Here is a 15,440-nt window from a genome sequence, read left to right as displayed (position 1 = left end):
GGTAATTGAGAGAATGTGTTTGTGAGCAGGTCCGTCAGGCAGAAGAGGAGGCGCCGAGTGTCACAGCAGGGGGTCAGTGTGTGTGTGTGTGTGTGTGTGTGTGTGTGAGAGCATATAAATTGACAGTGAGAACCGGGTCGATTTTAAAATGTGTGTTTTTGTGTGTGTTCCTCACCCAGCAGCGGCGGCAGCCAGTTGACGTTGGCCTCACAGTGGGAGTCCAGGAAGGTGATGACTTCTCCTTTGGCGGCGGCGGCTCCGAGCAGGCGAGTCCTGATCAGACCCTCCCTCTTCTTGGTCCTCAGGATGCGGACTTTGGGCATCCGCTTCATGTACTCCTCCAGCGCCGCCTTCAGGTGCTCTGAACAAAGGAAACACATTCATTGTTAACGTCCTCCTCCTTTATTCTGCATCTTTCCAGCAGAGTAAATGGACGCCAGTCCGTAGTAGCTTGGGTAGCAGTGAATACCTTTTACTTTTCAACTCGAGCCTAAACCTTCACCATGGTGTAAAATGCAGCTTCGTGGGTGGATGGAGAGAAGCACACGGTCTACAGTGGTTTGTAGACAGCCTCACAGACAGTGTTATCACTTACAGAGAGAAGTATTGGGGTCAGAATGAATGATTGCTGTCACATTTTCCCCCGTGTCCTTCTAAATGTGAACACTTCTCTTCCATGAGGATGCTTCATGTGACAGAAGAATACAGTTTGATTCTTTCAGAGGAGAAATGTGAAGAATGTATTCTTTAATGTCTTCTGTATGCGTCTGAAATCCAGACTCAGTCTCTCTCTGTGTGTCAAACTCAGCTCAGTTAGATCTGCTGCTGGCATGAAAGTAAATAAAGTTTCCAAAGGATGGAGTGAAAAGGTCAGCGTCTCCCAGTCTGCCTCTCCTGCGCTGGCTGTTTGTGAGGGAGCTGTCAGAGCCCTATGTCATGTTTTGACTGGTTTCTATTGCAACCACAGAGAGCACTCACACAGGCTGTGAGCTCCTGCACAAAGAGATTTTTACTATGAAAAATAAACATGAGGAGAGGCAGGGCTCCTTTGCTGCTGGAGGATGACAATCACTCACATTCACTGACGTGTGTCCTGCGTGAGTAAAGCGTGGCGTCCCTGCAGTGTGTCAGTCTGACTCATCGCTGCTGCAGTTTAATGCTCTGCTCGGACAAAAAGTGAAAATCCCACAGGCAGGAAACTCGGGCAGGAGTTTTGCCTTTGTGAGAGAGTGTGTGTGAAGTAGACCCAGAACTTTTCCCAGCCTAAAACTGTCCTTCACTGAAGCCAAGCCTCTGAACTGCTTATCTCAGATTGGAGCCTTTCCCATTTGCCGGCACGCACGGGGCAGGAGGTGAGGTAATCCCTGTACGGCCTGCCAGCCTGTCTGCTGCAGCAACACCTGCAACCAGCCGCAAACCAACACTGCCAGAATTATTTAAGAAATCTGACTCTGGCCCAAAACAGATTCCCTTTGTTTTCTTTGTTGTTCGTGTCTGAACCAAGTGGCAGCCTGAAGGGCTGATGAAGAAGAAGGTGACGGCCAGAAACCGCAGGGGGGCTGGACCTGAAAGTGAGCCCAACCCTGTAGACCTCAGACTCAGCCGGAGGGTGATGGAGGAGCTCTTCAGAAACCCTCTGAGTTCTTCATTCTTAGTAATGGAGATTAACTCACTTTTCCAGCCACCTATGATTCTGATTCTGATCCAGACTGATTCTATAAAATAAAGAGGACGGCTGGCCATGCTAGAGAAACAGAGCTGATGTCTGCTGACAGTGTCCGTCTAGTTTCCCATAACGCACCAAATACAGGCCGAGGAGGTGACAAAAACGTTCCTTGGTCTTATAAAGAATAAAAGCATCACAGTGATTTTAGATGGCAGCAGCGGTAAAAGGCTGACTGCTGAGCCGAGGTTGTGTTTCTGTTTTGAAATGTCTTTTACATTTTAATAAAGCCATGATTTATTGTTGCCTTCCAACCACTTGATGGAAACTCATCACATTTCCATTTATTTTTTTGGAACTTTTAAAAGATTTGCTTCACTTCTAGTTGGGATCCAGGCTGCTGCACTGTGAGCCTCAGATGCTCACCACAGATTCATGCATCACCAGCCCGACGTGTGACGAGCGGTTCAGGCCTCTGCTCCACGCTGTGAAATGACCCCAGGACACCTCAGCCCCTCCGGTCTCCTCAGCTTCACGTTCTAATAAAGACTAATGTATTTGCGGACATCAGCTCGCGCTCATTAGAGTGATTAATTGCCTCCTTGCTTTTAGTAAACAGTATGAGCTGTATTCCAATTTATTCTGGGAAAATTAACCAATCATAATTAAATGCTCTGATCTTTCTTCCTCACCTCTCCCCAAACAAGCTCTCTTCACTTACAGGGTGAGCGTTCTTTGATTAATTTTGCCTCCTCGCTTCCTGTCATTAGAGGGATGATGTAAGCGTCACTTTGTGTGTGTGTGTGAGTGTGTGTGTGTTTGGGGGCGTCCGCTGTGTAATGGTCACTTTTTAATGGGTTGATTTATGGCCGAAGCTGCAGGGAGGACATTAAGGCTTTTTCCTCACAGTTTGGACGCTGACCTCGCTGCGCCTCTCTGCCCTTGGTTCAATGTCGTGTTTTACAGTGTGTAGGTCACGAGGCGTGCAACACAATGAACACAGAGCAGCTGACGATGGCTGACCTTCAGCGGCATCCAAGGACAGACGGAGACGTTATCCCGAGAAGATTCATGGGAGGACAGAGGGATTTGAGTTAGGACTGGATTTTGATGAAGTGACGGGGATTTTTTTTTTTGTCAGCATCAGAAACATGTAGATTGAAGAGATGAGGCAAATCTGCAGGTAGATTACAGCACAGACGACACCAACCAACAGCTCTGAGCAATACACTTTTCTATGTCCCATAAATCCAGCAGCACACCAACACTTTGTGAAGCAGCTGAGGTCAAGAACAAGCTCGATTCTCTCAGGGTTTATCACACAAATCACTTTCACAGGGCTTCAGTCTGTGACCAAACCACAACCAGGGCCCTGTGAGGACACAGTGGCAGCTCGGAGCATGGTTTAACGGTGTCATCAGTGTACACAGGAAGGAGTCACTGCCCCCCCAATGCACAAAACTGAGGCCAACATGTCTTGTGGTGCTAAGACGTTGGAACCTGACGCCACGCCGTCTTTCTGCAGGTTAGGATAAGCAAAACAATAACACTGTACCTAGAGATCTGACTAAATAAGATGTATCTGAGGTGAACACCACAAACACTGAGAAATAGCAACATCCTCTAAAAAAAGATTCAATTAGTGTATGGAGACACAGCTGAGCTCTGTTTCCAGGGTGGCGGATTAATCCCATGGCGCTCTGGCTCGCCACCAAAGACTGGAGCTGTTTGTTTATTCCCTCAGCAAAATATTCCATCGCCCTCCTGAACTCCATCACACTCAACCATCAATTTTCTTCCCCGGCCCACTTGATTTCTCACTCGCTATCATTAAATTAATGGTTCTCAAGGGAGTGATTGAGCACACTGTGGGTCTGCTGCACAGCTTGGGACAGGAATTCCAGGGCAAACGAGACAAAAACACCCCCCCCCCCCTCGCTCCCTACCCATTTACCACCAATGTCAAATCTGCCATCTTGACCACAAACCCTATTTTCATGCTTGTTGTGAACCTCGCTGATTAATTTCAGACTTGAAGACACGTAGTGCAGAGGAATTAGACATAAGTCACTGTGAGACCTGTGCAGAGCTGCTGGTGCTGGACAGGGACAGCTGGTGCAGTCTGTGTCTGCAGCATCAACAAACCTTCCCAGCAAAGCTTTGGTCCACACACGGACAGCGGGGAATACACACTTCATGATCCCCTGAACAAACAGGAAGAAAACATCCAAAGGATTTGAAGGTCTTTGTCTGAGCTTCTTCCCATGAGCAAGGTGTGCGACATGAAAAGCTTTAGTGTGACACATTCACTGCATTCAACTCAAAGTGCATCAAAGATTGAATCCAGATTTACAGCAGAGTGTGAGCTGAGGGCTACAGGTCCGTGAAGTCACTACAACAACATCATGTTGAAATGTAGACGTGCAGATCAGAAGCAATTAAAGTAGAGAGCCTGCACTTCTGACTTCAGCCTGACTCGGTGCCAGCCCTGGAAAACGTCCACGGCAGTTAAAAAAAGAAACCTCTGTCGATGATATAAGAGTAAGAACTAGTCAGAAGCTCAGCGTGTCGGTCTCTTATAAAACAGACAGCGGCTGGACACTGTGCATTTAAACCGTGACATAACATGTCTGATCTGCTTCAACAGTCAACAGACAAACGTCCTTCGAGTTATTGGACAGTTATTCACACGTTTTTTTTTCTTTTTGGCATCTTGGTCATTGTGATAAGATGAAGTAAAGAAAGTGCATGAAAAGATGTGCAGTGTGTAGTTTGATACGCAGGAAAAAAACAAGCTGAGAAAAAGCAGAATTTTAGAGGTTTAACTGTCTAAGTTAAAACAGAAGCTGCAAATATTCTCTATCAAGGACTAAATAGGTCAAAGATCAACACTTGTCTTTAACTGAAGATGGTTATGATCATGTAAAGTGGAGAAATGAAGAGAGCATTTAAGTCATAATATATGAAAAGATGTCTTTCACAGGGAAAGAAGTGAACATCACAGATGAAATCCTAAAAATATGCTGCTCCCATTCATCTCTATCCTCAGAATTTTCAGCTGCCGCTCGCTTACAGTGAGATTTCAGCTACGCTAAGGCTGACTGCACGTCAGTCCTCCAAGGCTCAGACGAGTGGAGACGCTGAAATCCCTGCTGCTTGCTGCTTTTCTAAATATACACTCTGTCTAAACAACTTCACATTAACATGGAAACATGAAACTGAGGGAGGAAAGACCCGAAACAAGACGGTTCACTGCAGAAACAGTAGTTCTGTTACTTATATTACTGCTCTGCAGAGAGTCAGCCAGATCCAATCACATGGCATCACCTGAAGACGAGCTGCGGTCTGTGACTTCGGCCATCATGCACGTACCTCTCTGGTGCACACAGAGCAGGAAGAGAGTGACAACCAGCCAATACTCCGCGCAGGGTCCACCCGGAGGATTGGCTGATGTTTTTAGTGTTTTATAGCTTCCACAGATGATTCATATTCTTCGTTTTAATGCAAAACTGCCGAACTAATCGGTTGCTATCGGATTGTAAAGAGAGGTTACACTAATTTAACAAAAAGTGCATCAGAATGAAATCTCCTACCCGACCTTTAACTCATTCATTGACTTCACAGCTAAGGCCTGGAGCGTTGGAACAATCAGATATACTGCAATGTTTTATGTTTAGGTATTGTGAGTCCCACCTCTTCTTTATTCTGATTGGTCGGCAGTCCATTGTTGAATGACTTTCAGCTGAGCACAGCTGAAAACATAAGCTGAGCACTGAGGACATACCTTTACAGGGTGTATTATTTTTTTTGAATATGTCGCTTCACAAGGCAGCGCAACACTGAAAGTCAGCTCAGAGGCCAAAACGCTAAGAGGCTCTTAAACGAAGCTCTCGACTCCATCTTCCAGGTTGTAACTTAATGCAGAGGCCAATAAATACATCAGCACAGCTCCAGTGGAGGCCATTTACTTTGTCCCCGCACAGTAAACGTGACTCATTGGGTCCTCTGCTCATCAGAAAGACGTTTGAATCGATCAGCGCCCGCTGATGGCTCCACATCTCGGAATGGCAATTAGCTGCTTTTGTCCTCTGTCGTCCGTCTCCCTCTCAACCTCCCTCTTAATATCGCTCCTCTCCCTCCGTCACACTCCACTGATCGCCATTACCTCATTATCTCCTAACACCCTCAGTCTCTCTCTCTCACACACACACTTGAATGAATAAACATGTAGAACTTTCCTCAGTCTCTCTCTGTCCCTCAGTACCCGCCTGTCCCACAAATCATTTCCTATCTGCTCATCACCGCCGCTCCGCCTCCACACCGCTCCATCATCCAGATGGTGAAGCTGCTGCTGCTGATAAGACCCCTAAAAGTAGCTCTATTGCTGACAGCAAATCATTAATAATACTGACCCCAAATTACCTGTATGTGGGTGTTTATCTATGTGCCGGCCACCAGCACATGCCCCACATTTCTTTGCTGCTAGCATACATCGCTGAGAGGCCACAGTGACATTAAATGAACGTCTACACTACTGCTAAGGCTATGAAATCTACTTTCTTATTTTAATTCCACAGTACATTCAGGATATCCAGAGGATGAACTAAAACCAATCAGTGTTAACTGCTACTTCAGCAGATTTGCTGATCTGATTGGTGGTGTGGTAGATAGCTTGAAGGTGGTTCATCAAGCAGAAGCTTTCAAAGCTGAGCAAATAATTCAGTGTACCAGAAACTGCAGTTCTCCCTGTGTCCTCTGGGAGGTTGACTCCAAGAACAATGTCAACAATAAACCTATTTACAGCCTGGCTTTCATACACCCATGTGCCACATTCATCCCCGGTGTTGGTGTGTGTCCGGACGTGTGAAGATGTGCATTATGGGTGATTATGGGGTGACACATTCACATTCTGTTTTTGTATTGGAATCATTAAACTCATGGGGAAGACCATGTGACTGCTCAGTCTAGTTTCATTACTGTCTTTGTGTTTACTTTGCTGAAACAGCATTGATGTTCTATAAACATGTCAGTCTTGTAGGAATAATGATCAACCCAGTCACAAATATTCCTCAAAATAAAACACAAAGCACAACTGGAAAAGAAGAAAAAAGAGGGGGAAACAAATCCATATAAATACTTAAAGGCACATTGTAATGCCTCTTGAATCCGTGAACAATCAAAGAATCTTGCGAACACACACATCTGCACTCAGACTCCATGAGAGTTATTTTTCTGTTTCTCTCCGGTCATTCCAGCACACAGATTGGATTTCAGTCAAACATGAGCAGGTGCAAAAATGTTTGTATTTTCCTTCCACCAGCAGCTCAGCTTGGCACACATACAATCATTTTCCTTCTGAATACAATCAAAATCTGCTGCTGCCAAATTTCTGCACTATTAGCAGCAGACCTCGGAGGCTGCAGGACGGATTCTGTGCTCAGACGGCTTCTTCTGATGCGTCAAACGTCGCTCTGCGTAAAAGCAGTCCTTATTTGAAATGAAGCATTGCAGCCACTTGCTCAGCTGATCCCATCCGGGGGTGGGGGGGTGAGAAAGTAATTGCACGATCAATCTGCCAATGGCAGGCTTCCATCACTGAGTGCGGTCCTGCTGAATAAACACAGGCTCTGACTCGAGTCTCTTTCATGTACCGAATTAAAATCTATGTTATAGACAAAGCGACAAAAGTATTTATATAAGGGCTGAAGACAACAACAGGACAAGGACTCCTGCTACCAGCTCTGCCATGAGCAAATACACCAATCAGTCATAAGATTATGACCTGACAGTGTGTAGGTACCCTTTAGACTTCACCAGGGATCTGGGGGTCCAAGCAGATTCTTTAAGTCCTGTGAGGCTAGATTGGACTGGGATCTGGGGGTTTGGAGGCCAAGTCAACACATCAACCTTAAACTGGTTGTTGTGCTCCTCAAACTGTTCCTGAACCTTTGTGGTTTTATGGCAGGAAGCATGAACTGCTAAAAGAAGCCATCAGGGGCTATTGTTTCCATGAGGTGTTAAAGTAGCACCTACATGAATGGCAGAACCCAAGTTTCCCAAGCAGAACATCACACAAAGCCACACACTGCCTCCACTGGGTCAGCTTCTTCCCATCCCTGCAGGTAAGAGACACACCATCAGACCAGGCCGCCTTCCTTCAGTGCTCCCTGCTCCAGTTCTGATGCCCACTGTGGGAGCTTCCAGCAGTAAACACAGGGGGCAGCAACTTTTTCAGCAGTTTGAGCTGCAGCAGCTCGTCTGTTGGATCAGACCACATGGACCAGCCTTCCCTCCACACCTCTTGTCACCAGTTTACCTCTCACAGAGCTGCAGCCATGAAGGTTCTTCTACCATCAGCTTTGAGAGACAAAATGTTCAATTACCGCCTGATATATGTCACCCACTGACAGGTGCCAGACAACCAGATCCCTGAGCTCTCAGTCATCATGTTATGGCTGATCTGTATATAAAAGAAGCAGTTTCATTCACACCGTCCAAGAACAACCCTTCACATCCTAATCCATATTTACTCAGTCTGTCAAATGAACATCATCAATATTCAGGTTCTGTGTGAGAGAAGTTCACAGTTTCTTTGTCACGCCATGAATATTCCGCAGCTGCTCAGTTTTCAGAGAAAAGTCGTGACTAAATTCCTCACAATACTGAAAGCAACGTCTTGGCAACTCGGCTCACTTCTTTGAAACCCCGCCGTGACAAGGCCGAGGGAGATGAATGAACAGCGACTCTCCCTGCATCATTAAATCCTGTCAGAGTCCTGAACAAAGTTTTCAGCTGCTTCTGTGCCAGTGGACTCAGGAGGTGGTCGCACCGGCCGGCTGCCAGGTGTGAAGAGGCTAACTCACACAGTTTTGTTTTTTTTTGGTTTGTTTATCAGTTTGTTTTGATGAATAAGCTTGAAAATCCCCAAAATGAGCATTCAGAAATCTGAATATGAAAATGTGGAGTGAGGAGCAGCCAGGCCACACGTCCATGTGAGTCAGGACTGAGAATGTATACAACTAATAGACGACTAACAGACGACTAACAGACAGGAATCCTCCAGCTACAGCTCATCGACCTGACTCTTCTGAGTGCAGCTGCACTCATTTAACAATTATTCACTTAGTTCATTAGAAGGTAAACTTCACTCCTGTCTTCTTTACTGCTGCATTAAATACCTGTAAAAACAGACTGGTCTAGTTAGGTTTGTTCATTTAGAGCTTCATCCTTCACTGGAATATAAAGCTCTGCTCCTCTATGGAATCATGGCTACAAGCAGAGAGAACTAAGACATGTCTGTGTGCAGTTAAAAAGACAGAAATCATAATAAAGTGAAGACAAAACAGATGTTGATATTATTCTACACACACACACACACACACACACACACACATCTATATCTAGTCTATGCTGTACATGCACTGATTTGCTTTTTATTTTAGTACCCTATGTTTATACCCTCATGCATGCTATGCTGTCCATTCCAATGTTGCTATTGGATACCTGAATTTCCCCTTGGGGATCAATAAAGTATCTATTGATCTGTCTATAAAGACTCGATTTAAAAAAGAGAGAGAGAGCTTAGATCGAACTGTGCATCATGCATGATGCATTCAGGGACTTAATCTTGGTTTCATTTTAAGTTTAGATTTGGTTAGACTTTTTAAGTGACCTGTCATTACACATGATGCATTCAGGGCCTGTCAGAAAATCGTAAGTGTGATGCTCATTTCTGTTTTTATATTTGATTAAGAAAACATAAATGTCAAACCGTGTAAAATGCTGCAGATCAGTGAACTACTCTCTACATTTGTGTCGAGGAACGCTGATTTTTTTTTCTTGTTATTTTAAGGAGAATGTTTAATAAAATATGACTTATTATTAAGATTTATTTATATTCTGTTCGCATTCAAGGGCGATCAGAAAGTGAAACATCCAGCAGTCCTTACTCGTGTAAGTTTCTCGCTGTGATAAACAGTCGGTTCAGTGGGTTAAAGGAAACGGTAAACATACGTTAGTGTGTTGGACTGACATAAAACTTCTTCTGGTGTAAACAACAAACAAACTTGTCCATATGAAGAGCCGTGGGGATCAGGGGCAGCGGTGATGCTGGTGGATGTATGGAGTCAGATTTAGGGGCTTTGCTGATCTGATCACTGGGAAAAAGTTGACATGATGGAAACATACAGCTTACATACAGATCCTTCTCTCTCTGTACGTGATCAACTTCCAGCTCCTCCACCCCCTATCTAACCGGGTCTGTCTGCCCATAAATCCGTGAAATAACTTGGGCTTCTCCGGCGGCGTTCATGCTCAGCCTCTAAGCTCAGCTGCAGGAGACATATTTAACAATTTACTCAGTGTGACCATCTTTACAGAGCAGAAGGGGAAACTCTATAGCTGTAATCACTGCAGCAGCGTTAGACAATACTAAAATAATGACTCAACGCCTCTGCTGCATTTTTTCCACATGAAATATATTACTTATAGTACAGGCTTTAAATTTTAAAGATGTCTTACAGCTTTAGAAGAGAGGCAGAGGTGAAGACAAGCATCAAACACACACATATAAAAGTCAGCGCTGCCGCTGATCGCTGAACACGCTCGCCGTCTTTAGCTCAGAGTCACGGTCAAGCTGATGGCTGTAAATGTGAGCCAACTCAACTGCATACAAGAAGAAGTGGTGGAAAATTAAGAGAATAAAAAGACAATGAGGAGCTGCCAGCTGGTGCTATCTGACAGCAGAATATTTCAATTCAATAAGGCTGTAAAGTTAAAAAAGAAGTTTCAGAGTCAAGGACAAGAAACTACACGTAAATATGCAAAAATGAAGACGGTTACCAGGATAAATGGGCAGAATAATAATTTATATTATATTAGGTTAAACTGGTTCAATAAAAAAGAAGAGACCATCCACAGAAAGACTCACAGTTGTGAGGAGATAGATTGATGGTTGAATGAACGAAAAGCTGAGTGTTTACTTCCTGCCTCCAATTTCCCACTGTACCCCTGGAGCTCTTGTTGCTATGATACCTCTCCGATATCAATAGCACACCTGGCACACAGTCATCTACAGCTTTTCAGTGAAACAGATGGCAGCTAAACCTGGAGTTTGTACACACAACTCCTGAGAGAGATCTGCTTCCTTTCACGCTGTCCGTAGAATGGGAGCTGTGCAGCATTATGTGTAATGATCAGATCATTTCAACCATCCATCCACCACCCAGGCTTTTATCTTGTAGCTCAACACAGCTCCAATGACACATACTGCACTGCAAGTGAGTCAATACTCATGGAGGTCCATATTGAAAAGTCAAAGTTAGAAGAAATAAACATGTTTACAGTCTAATGTGAGGGTAGAAGAATAAAGGATTAAAATAAAAAAGTGGAGAATGTTAAAAGAGGTTGATATTTTCAGGCCTCTAAGACCCCGTTCACACTGGGGAAAAAAATGTGGCTTAAGCAGGATTCGGCCGCATCCAGATCAATCCAGATGTGTTTTTTTCTGAGTGTGAACACCTCGAATCCGGCTGTATCCAGTTTGATTTCAATCTGGCTAGATCCACCCACGAGAGGTGGATCTAGCTGGATTGGCTCAAATGTGGCTCAGGTGTGAACGCAAATGTGGCGAGCGAATCCGATGTGTTACTTCCGGTTCACGGGGCGCGACACGGGACAAAAAACCACATGACGCATGACGCATGCGCACACGTGGTCCTATGTGCGGCGTGAACGGACTCTGTATATTACGAGGCGCCACCTAGTGGTTTGGAGGACAGCAAACATGCTGGATGAAGCCGGATTGAGTGCGGACACAAGTGTGTGCTAGCCAGATTTGAAAATAGGTGTGAACGCATCCAGTTTAAAGGCTGTCTGGGCTCAATCCTACTCTAGCTGGAATGACTTTCGGAAAAAAACACATCTGGATTGATCTGGATGCGGCCAAATCCTGCTTAAGCCACATTTTTTTCCCCAGTGTGAACAGGACCTTAATGGATATCCGGATAGATCTAGAGCCACCTCAAAAGAGCAACACAAAAACGCAGTCCTACCGCGGCCTGAATGGACACTGTATATTACGGGGCGCCACCTAGTGGTTTGAAGGAAAGCATAGAAGCCAGGTTAAGCTGGACATGCATGTGTGATACCCAGATTTGAAAATAGGTCTGAACATATCCAGCTTAAAGGCGATCTGGATTCAATCCTACTCTAGCTAGATTGACTTTCTCCAGTGTGAACCGGGTCTAAAAGACCAATGCATGCGTGTCTGGCGCCCTCACGTCATAATAACAATTGTGCATTTTAAATGGGCAGATAGATGGGGAGGTTTTTTGGGTGTTTTAACTACAGATGTGCAATATTTTCAGCACTACTGTCCATCTGTCCAGTGACATAACATAACAGAGGGTTCATCGTGGGTTTGTTGATTTTTGCACAGATCGTCTGCGTCGTCCAACCAACAGTGTAAAAGCAAAGAGAAAAGCAGCTTTTTCAGTCTCTGGTCTGGAGAGGATTGCTGTGAACATGTTTCTCCCAGCATTCCTGCACATCTCCGTGCTTTAAAGGAAGAATCATAAATAAATCGTCTGTTTCATTCCAGTGAACTCAAACAGCGGCAAACACCTGCAGCTGGTCGATGACGGAGAGAGAAGCGGAACATATCAGCAGCACTGGAGGGATTCTTTAATGACTGCATTAATAAAAACTGGAGGTCATTTCTATAATTACAACACATGTAATCTCACTCACCTTACAGGCAAACGTCAGTGTGTTAAAAACAGCCTGGTAATGCTTTCATCCGCCTCAGGATAACTGTTCTGCTGCATAATGAAGCGCTACAGCAGAGAGGTAACTCAGCGTCAGCACGACTGGCTGCGAGGCTTTCTTACCATCTGTGTGTGTGTGTGTGCACGCACTGAGCTGCTAATGACTCATGCAGACTGATTCTGTGAATAAGGAGCTCAAGTGTGATCATCGACTTTCACTTCAACTCTCAATGAAGTCCTCATGAATCAACACAAAGACTCCCACAAAGTTTCTATATGTATTCATTGTTGACATGAAACTGTAGCTAGATCAGCCTTTTAGCTTTTCAGAGGTCAACACATGATGATTTTTCACTTCTTTTGTTTATATTTGCACAGTTTTGTATGGTTCTCTTAAGCTGGATCCATACTCCGCGAGACAAAGACATTTTCCCCCCTGCAGACGTTACGCCCACAAAATGACGTCATTTTTTGTCTCTGACCGCCCGCTGATCCGCACTCCTGTGCACAGGGTCCGGGCCGAACTTTGTCTTTCAAGGCTGTGCGGCAACCATGCTGTGATTGGTTGGAATTTATTGTGGGTGTGATGAAAGTGGAGAAGCGCAAGAGCCTCTCCAGGTATATAGGTAGGTGTGTAAACAGCACTGATTCAACAGATTTAGATAAGACCATACTGGTTTTGCATGATGAGCAATAAAAGAAAGAAAGAAAGGCAAGTCAGGGTGATTTGTCACCAATAACTCCAGACAGCCATTCACACATACCAGATGGTGACTGTTATTACCATTCTATATACTCCTACATACCCGGGCATAACAGGCTCGTTAACAATGTCTGTATATCTTTGCTATTGTTACTTTTAATGTCGCATCTTCACAGCTCATCACCGGACAGTTTGAAGTATCGCAGGCACATTGGAACACAGTAGATGTGCAAATGTGGTCATAAAGGCACAAACACTGAATCTTTGCTATTGTTACTTTTAATGTCGCATTTTCACAACTCATCGCCGGACATCTCACGCTGTTGCAGGCACCCTCTCTGTGTAATGCCCTCTTGCCATGGCACAAGTCCTTGTGGTGTGTTAAAAACTCAGTAAAGTCTTTCCTTATAGTTTAGTGGGCGGGCCGTATGAGGAGTTCTGCACACACGCGTCTCGCGGAGTATGGTACCTCAGTGCGGAAAAGACCTTTTTTTTGTATCTCTTACCACCCGTGGAGCGCGTTCTCCGCTCTTTGTCTCGCGGAGTATGGATCCAGCTTTACGCTCCATTTAGCCATGTTGGACCGAGGTCGACATCCTCTGCTCCCTTTCAACAAACGCATATAAAAGCTCAAAAAGTAATTTTTCTTGACCTGCTCGCCTCTCATTCAGCAAAACCAAAGAAGAAACACAGCTGCAAGCGGCGAAGGAGGCTTATGTAACACGGTGTGGTTAAGTCAGGGAAACGGTCTTCAGCACGCACAGTAGTCTAAGTTTTGTGTCAACAGACCGACGTTTGGCTGAGATGTGATGGCACTCATACGCCCTCTCGTGGCCAAACTGCACCAAATTTGTTGGGAAGGGAAAAAGACACAGACATTAATGCACCGCCATTTTTGAGCAGTTGGTGGCGCTACATGAAACTTCAGTGTGCCAAATATCACAACTTTCCTGCGGATGGTGCCATAGGCAGCACATGAAAATAACTGCTGCCAGATAATCCCTCTCTCTCACACACACACCTGAGAAGAGGTCTAATCATCCAGAATAAGTACAATCACCTGTGTGGGTGGACCATATGTGTGCTGGCTCTGCTTGCTGCTTTTAGGGCGTTTGTTTTGTTTATTATAAGTAAAGTAAACTAATTAAAACTCAACTTTGAAAGTATATTTTTTTACACACCAGCAGCGGGCTGACCTCTACACGCACATTATCAATTCACCGTCCTCCTCTGCACAGCTTGCTAAATGAATGTGTGAACCTGAGATGTTCCTGTGACGCTCTCTTCCACTGATTCATTATGCAAACGCTCAGCTGAACTCAGTCCTCCACCAGAATCCAGGTCTGAACTGAAGCCACTTTGTCCTCCTCTGTTGCGTCTTCTAAACCCCTTAATTACAGCCAGACTCATTCTTTATCAAGTGACAGTGGCTGTGGTGGTGTGAGGGAACGTCAGAGGTTAAATCTCCTCCCTGCAGCTCTGCAATGTTTTCCCATTAATCCTGAGAGCAGACCAGGATTTTTAAACTTTTGCCTCCCACATGTGAGGGGATAGAACTACACCATGCTGCTGGACTTTTTTAGATGTAAAGGTGAAACTCCTAATGCTGCACTCTACCAGATGATTGTTTGTATTTTTGATTGACTGATTAATCACAGACAATCAATGTATTTTATGGACAAACCAGAGAAGACGTTCCTGTTTCCAGACTAAAGGTCCCAAACTTCCATTCACTGACTCATTTTGCAGCTTTAGAGCAGCTAGTGAGGATTTAGATGATCTTCTTCAAGGTTTGCTCAAAACCACCTGACCCCTGAACTCATCATCTGTCATCAGACTTTACAAATGCTGGCTGTCCACATACTTTTGTCCATACAGCGTGGACCACCACAAACATGAGCTGTGATTTTCATCTTGATAACCCTCGGAGGTTCCCTCCGATCTAACCTCTGGAAATTTTTATGCTTTCTTTTGCAAAGTTCTGCGAACTATACTTTTTTATTAATTAAAAAAAGACTTTTAATTAACTGTCAGCAGCTTTTTTAAAATCGAGATGACTGCAGCACTATTTTTGCCAGGTTTGGTTCCCCTGGTAGCAGCGGCAGCAGCAGCAGAGGCAGCAGCAGGAGGGTCTCATCTCTGACGGGTGTTAACCTCTAAATGAGTCTGAGCCAGTGGAACGTCTCATTACCGTGGAGACGAGAGGTAAACACATCCTTCACCGAGGGACCATGACAGAGTGCACTAATTAACAAGGAGTTAAACACTTTCTTAAGAGGCCTGATGAGGGGGAGAGAAAATAACACTC

General features: G+C 44.8%; 1 protein-coding gene across 1 annotated transcript in view; it reads right to left on the bottom strand.

The window, feature by feature from the left end:
* LOC114446164 (polypeptide N-acetylgalactosaminyltransferase 10-like) overlaps positions 1 to 15,440 on the bottom strand; it is a 45,499-nt gene that overhangs the window by 12,012 nt on the left and 18,047 nt on the right. Inside the window, exon 5 of the mRNA XM_028421626.1 lies at positions 176 to 361. Coding sequence (XP_028277427.1) covers positions 176 to 361 — 186 coding nt within the window. The remainder of the gene's footprint in view (positions 1 to 175; positions 362 to 15,440) is intronic.

The sequence above is a fragment of the Parambassis ranga genome, chromosome 14 (assembly GCF_900634625.1).
Source record: "Parambassis ranga chromosome 14, fParRan2.1, whole genome shotgun sequence".
Classification (NCBI taxonomy): Eukaryota; Metazoa; Chordata; class Actinopteri; family Ambassidae; genus Parambassis; species Parambassis ranga.
Note: the sequence above shows the minus strand (reverse complement) of the source record. Positions and strands in the feature narration are given on the sequence as shown.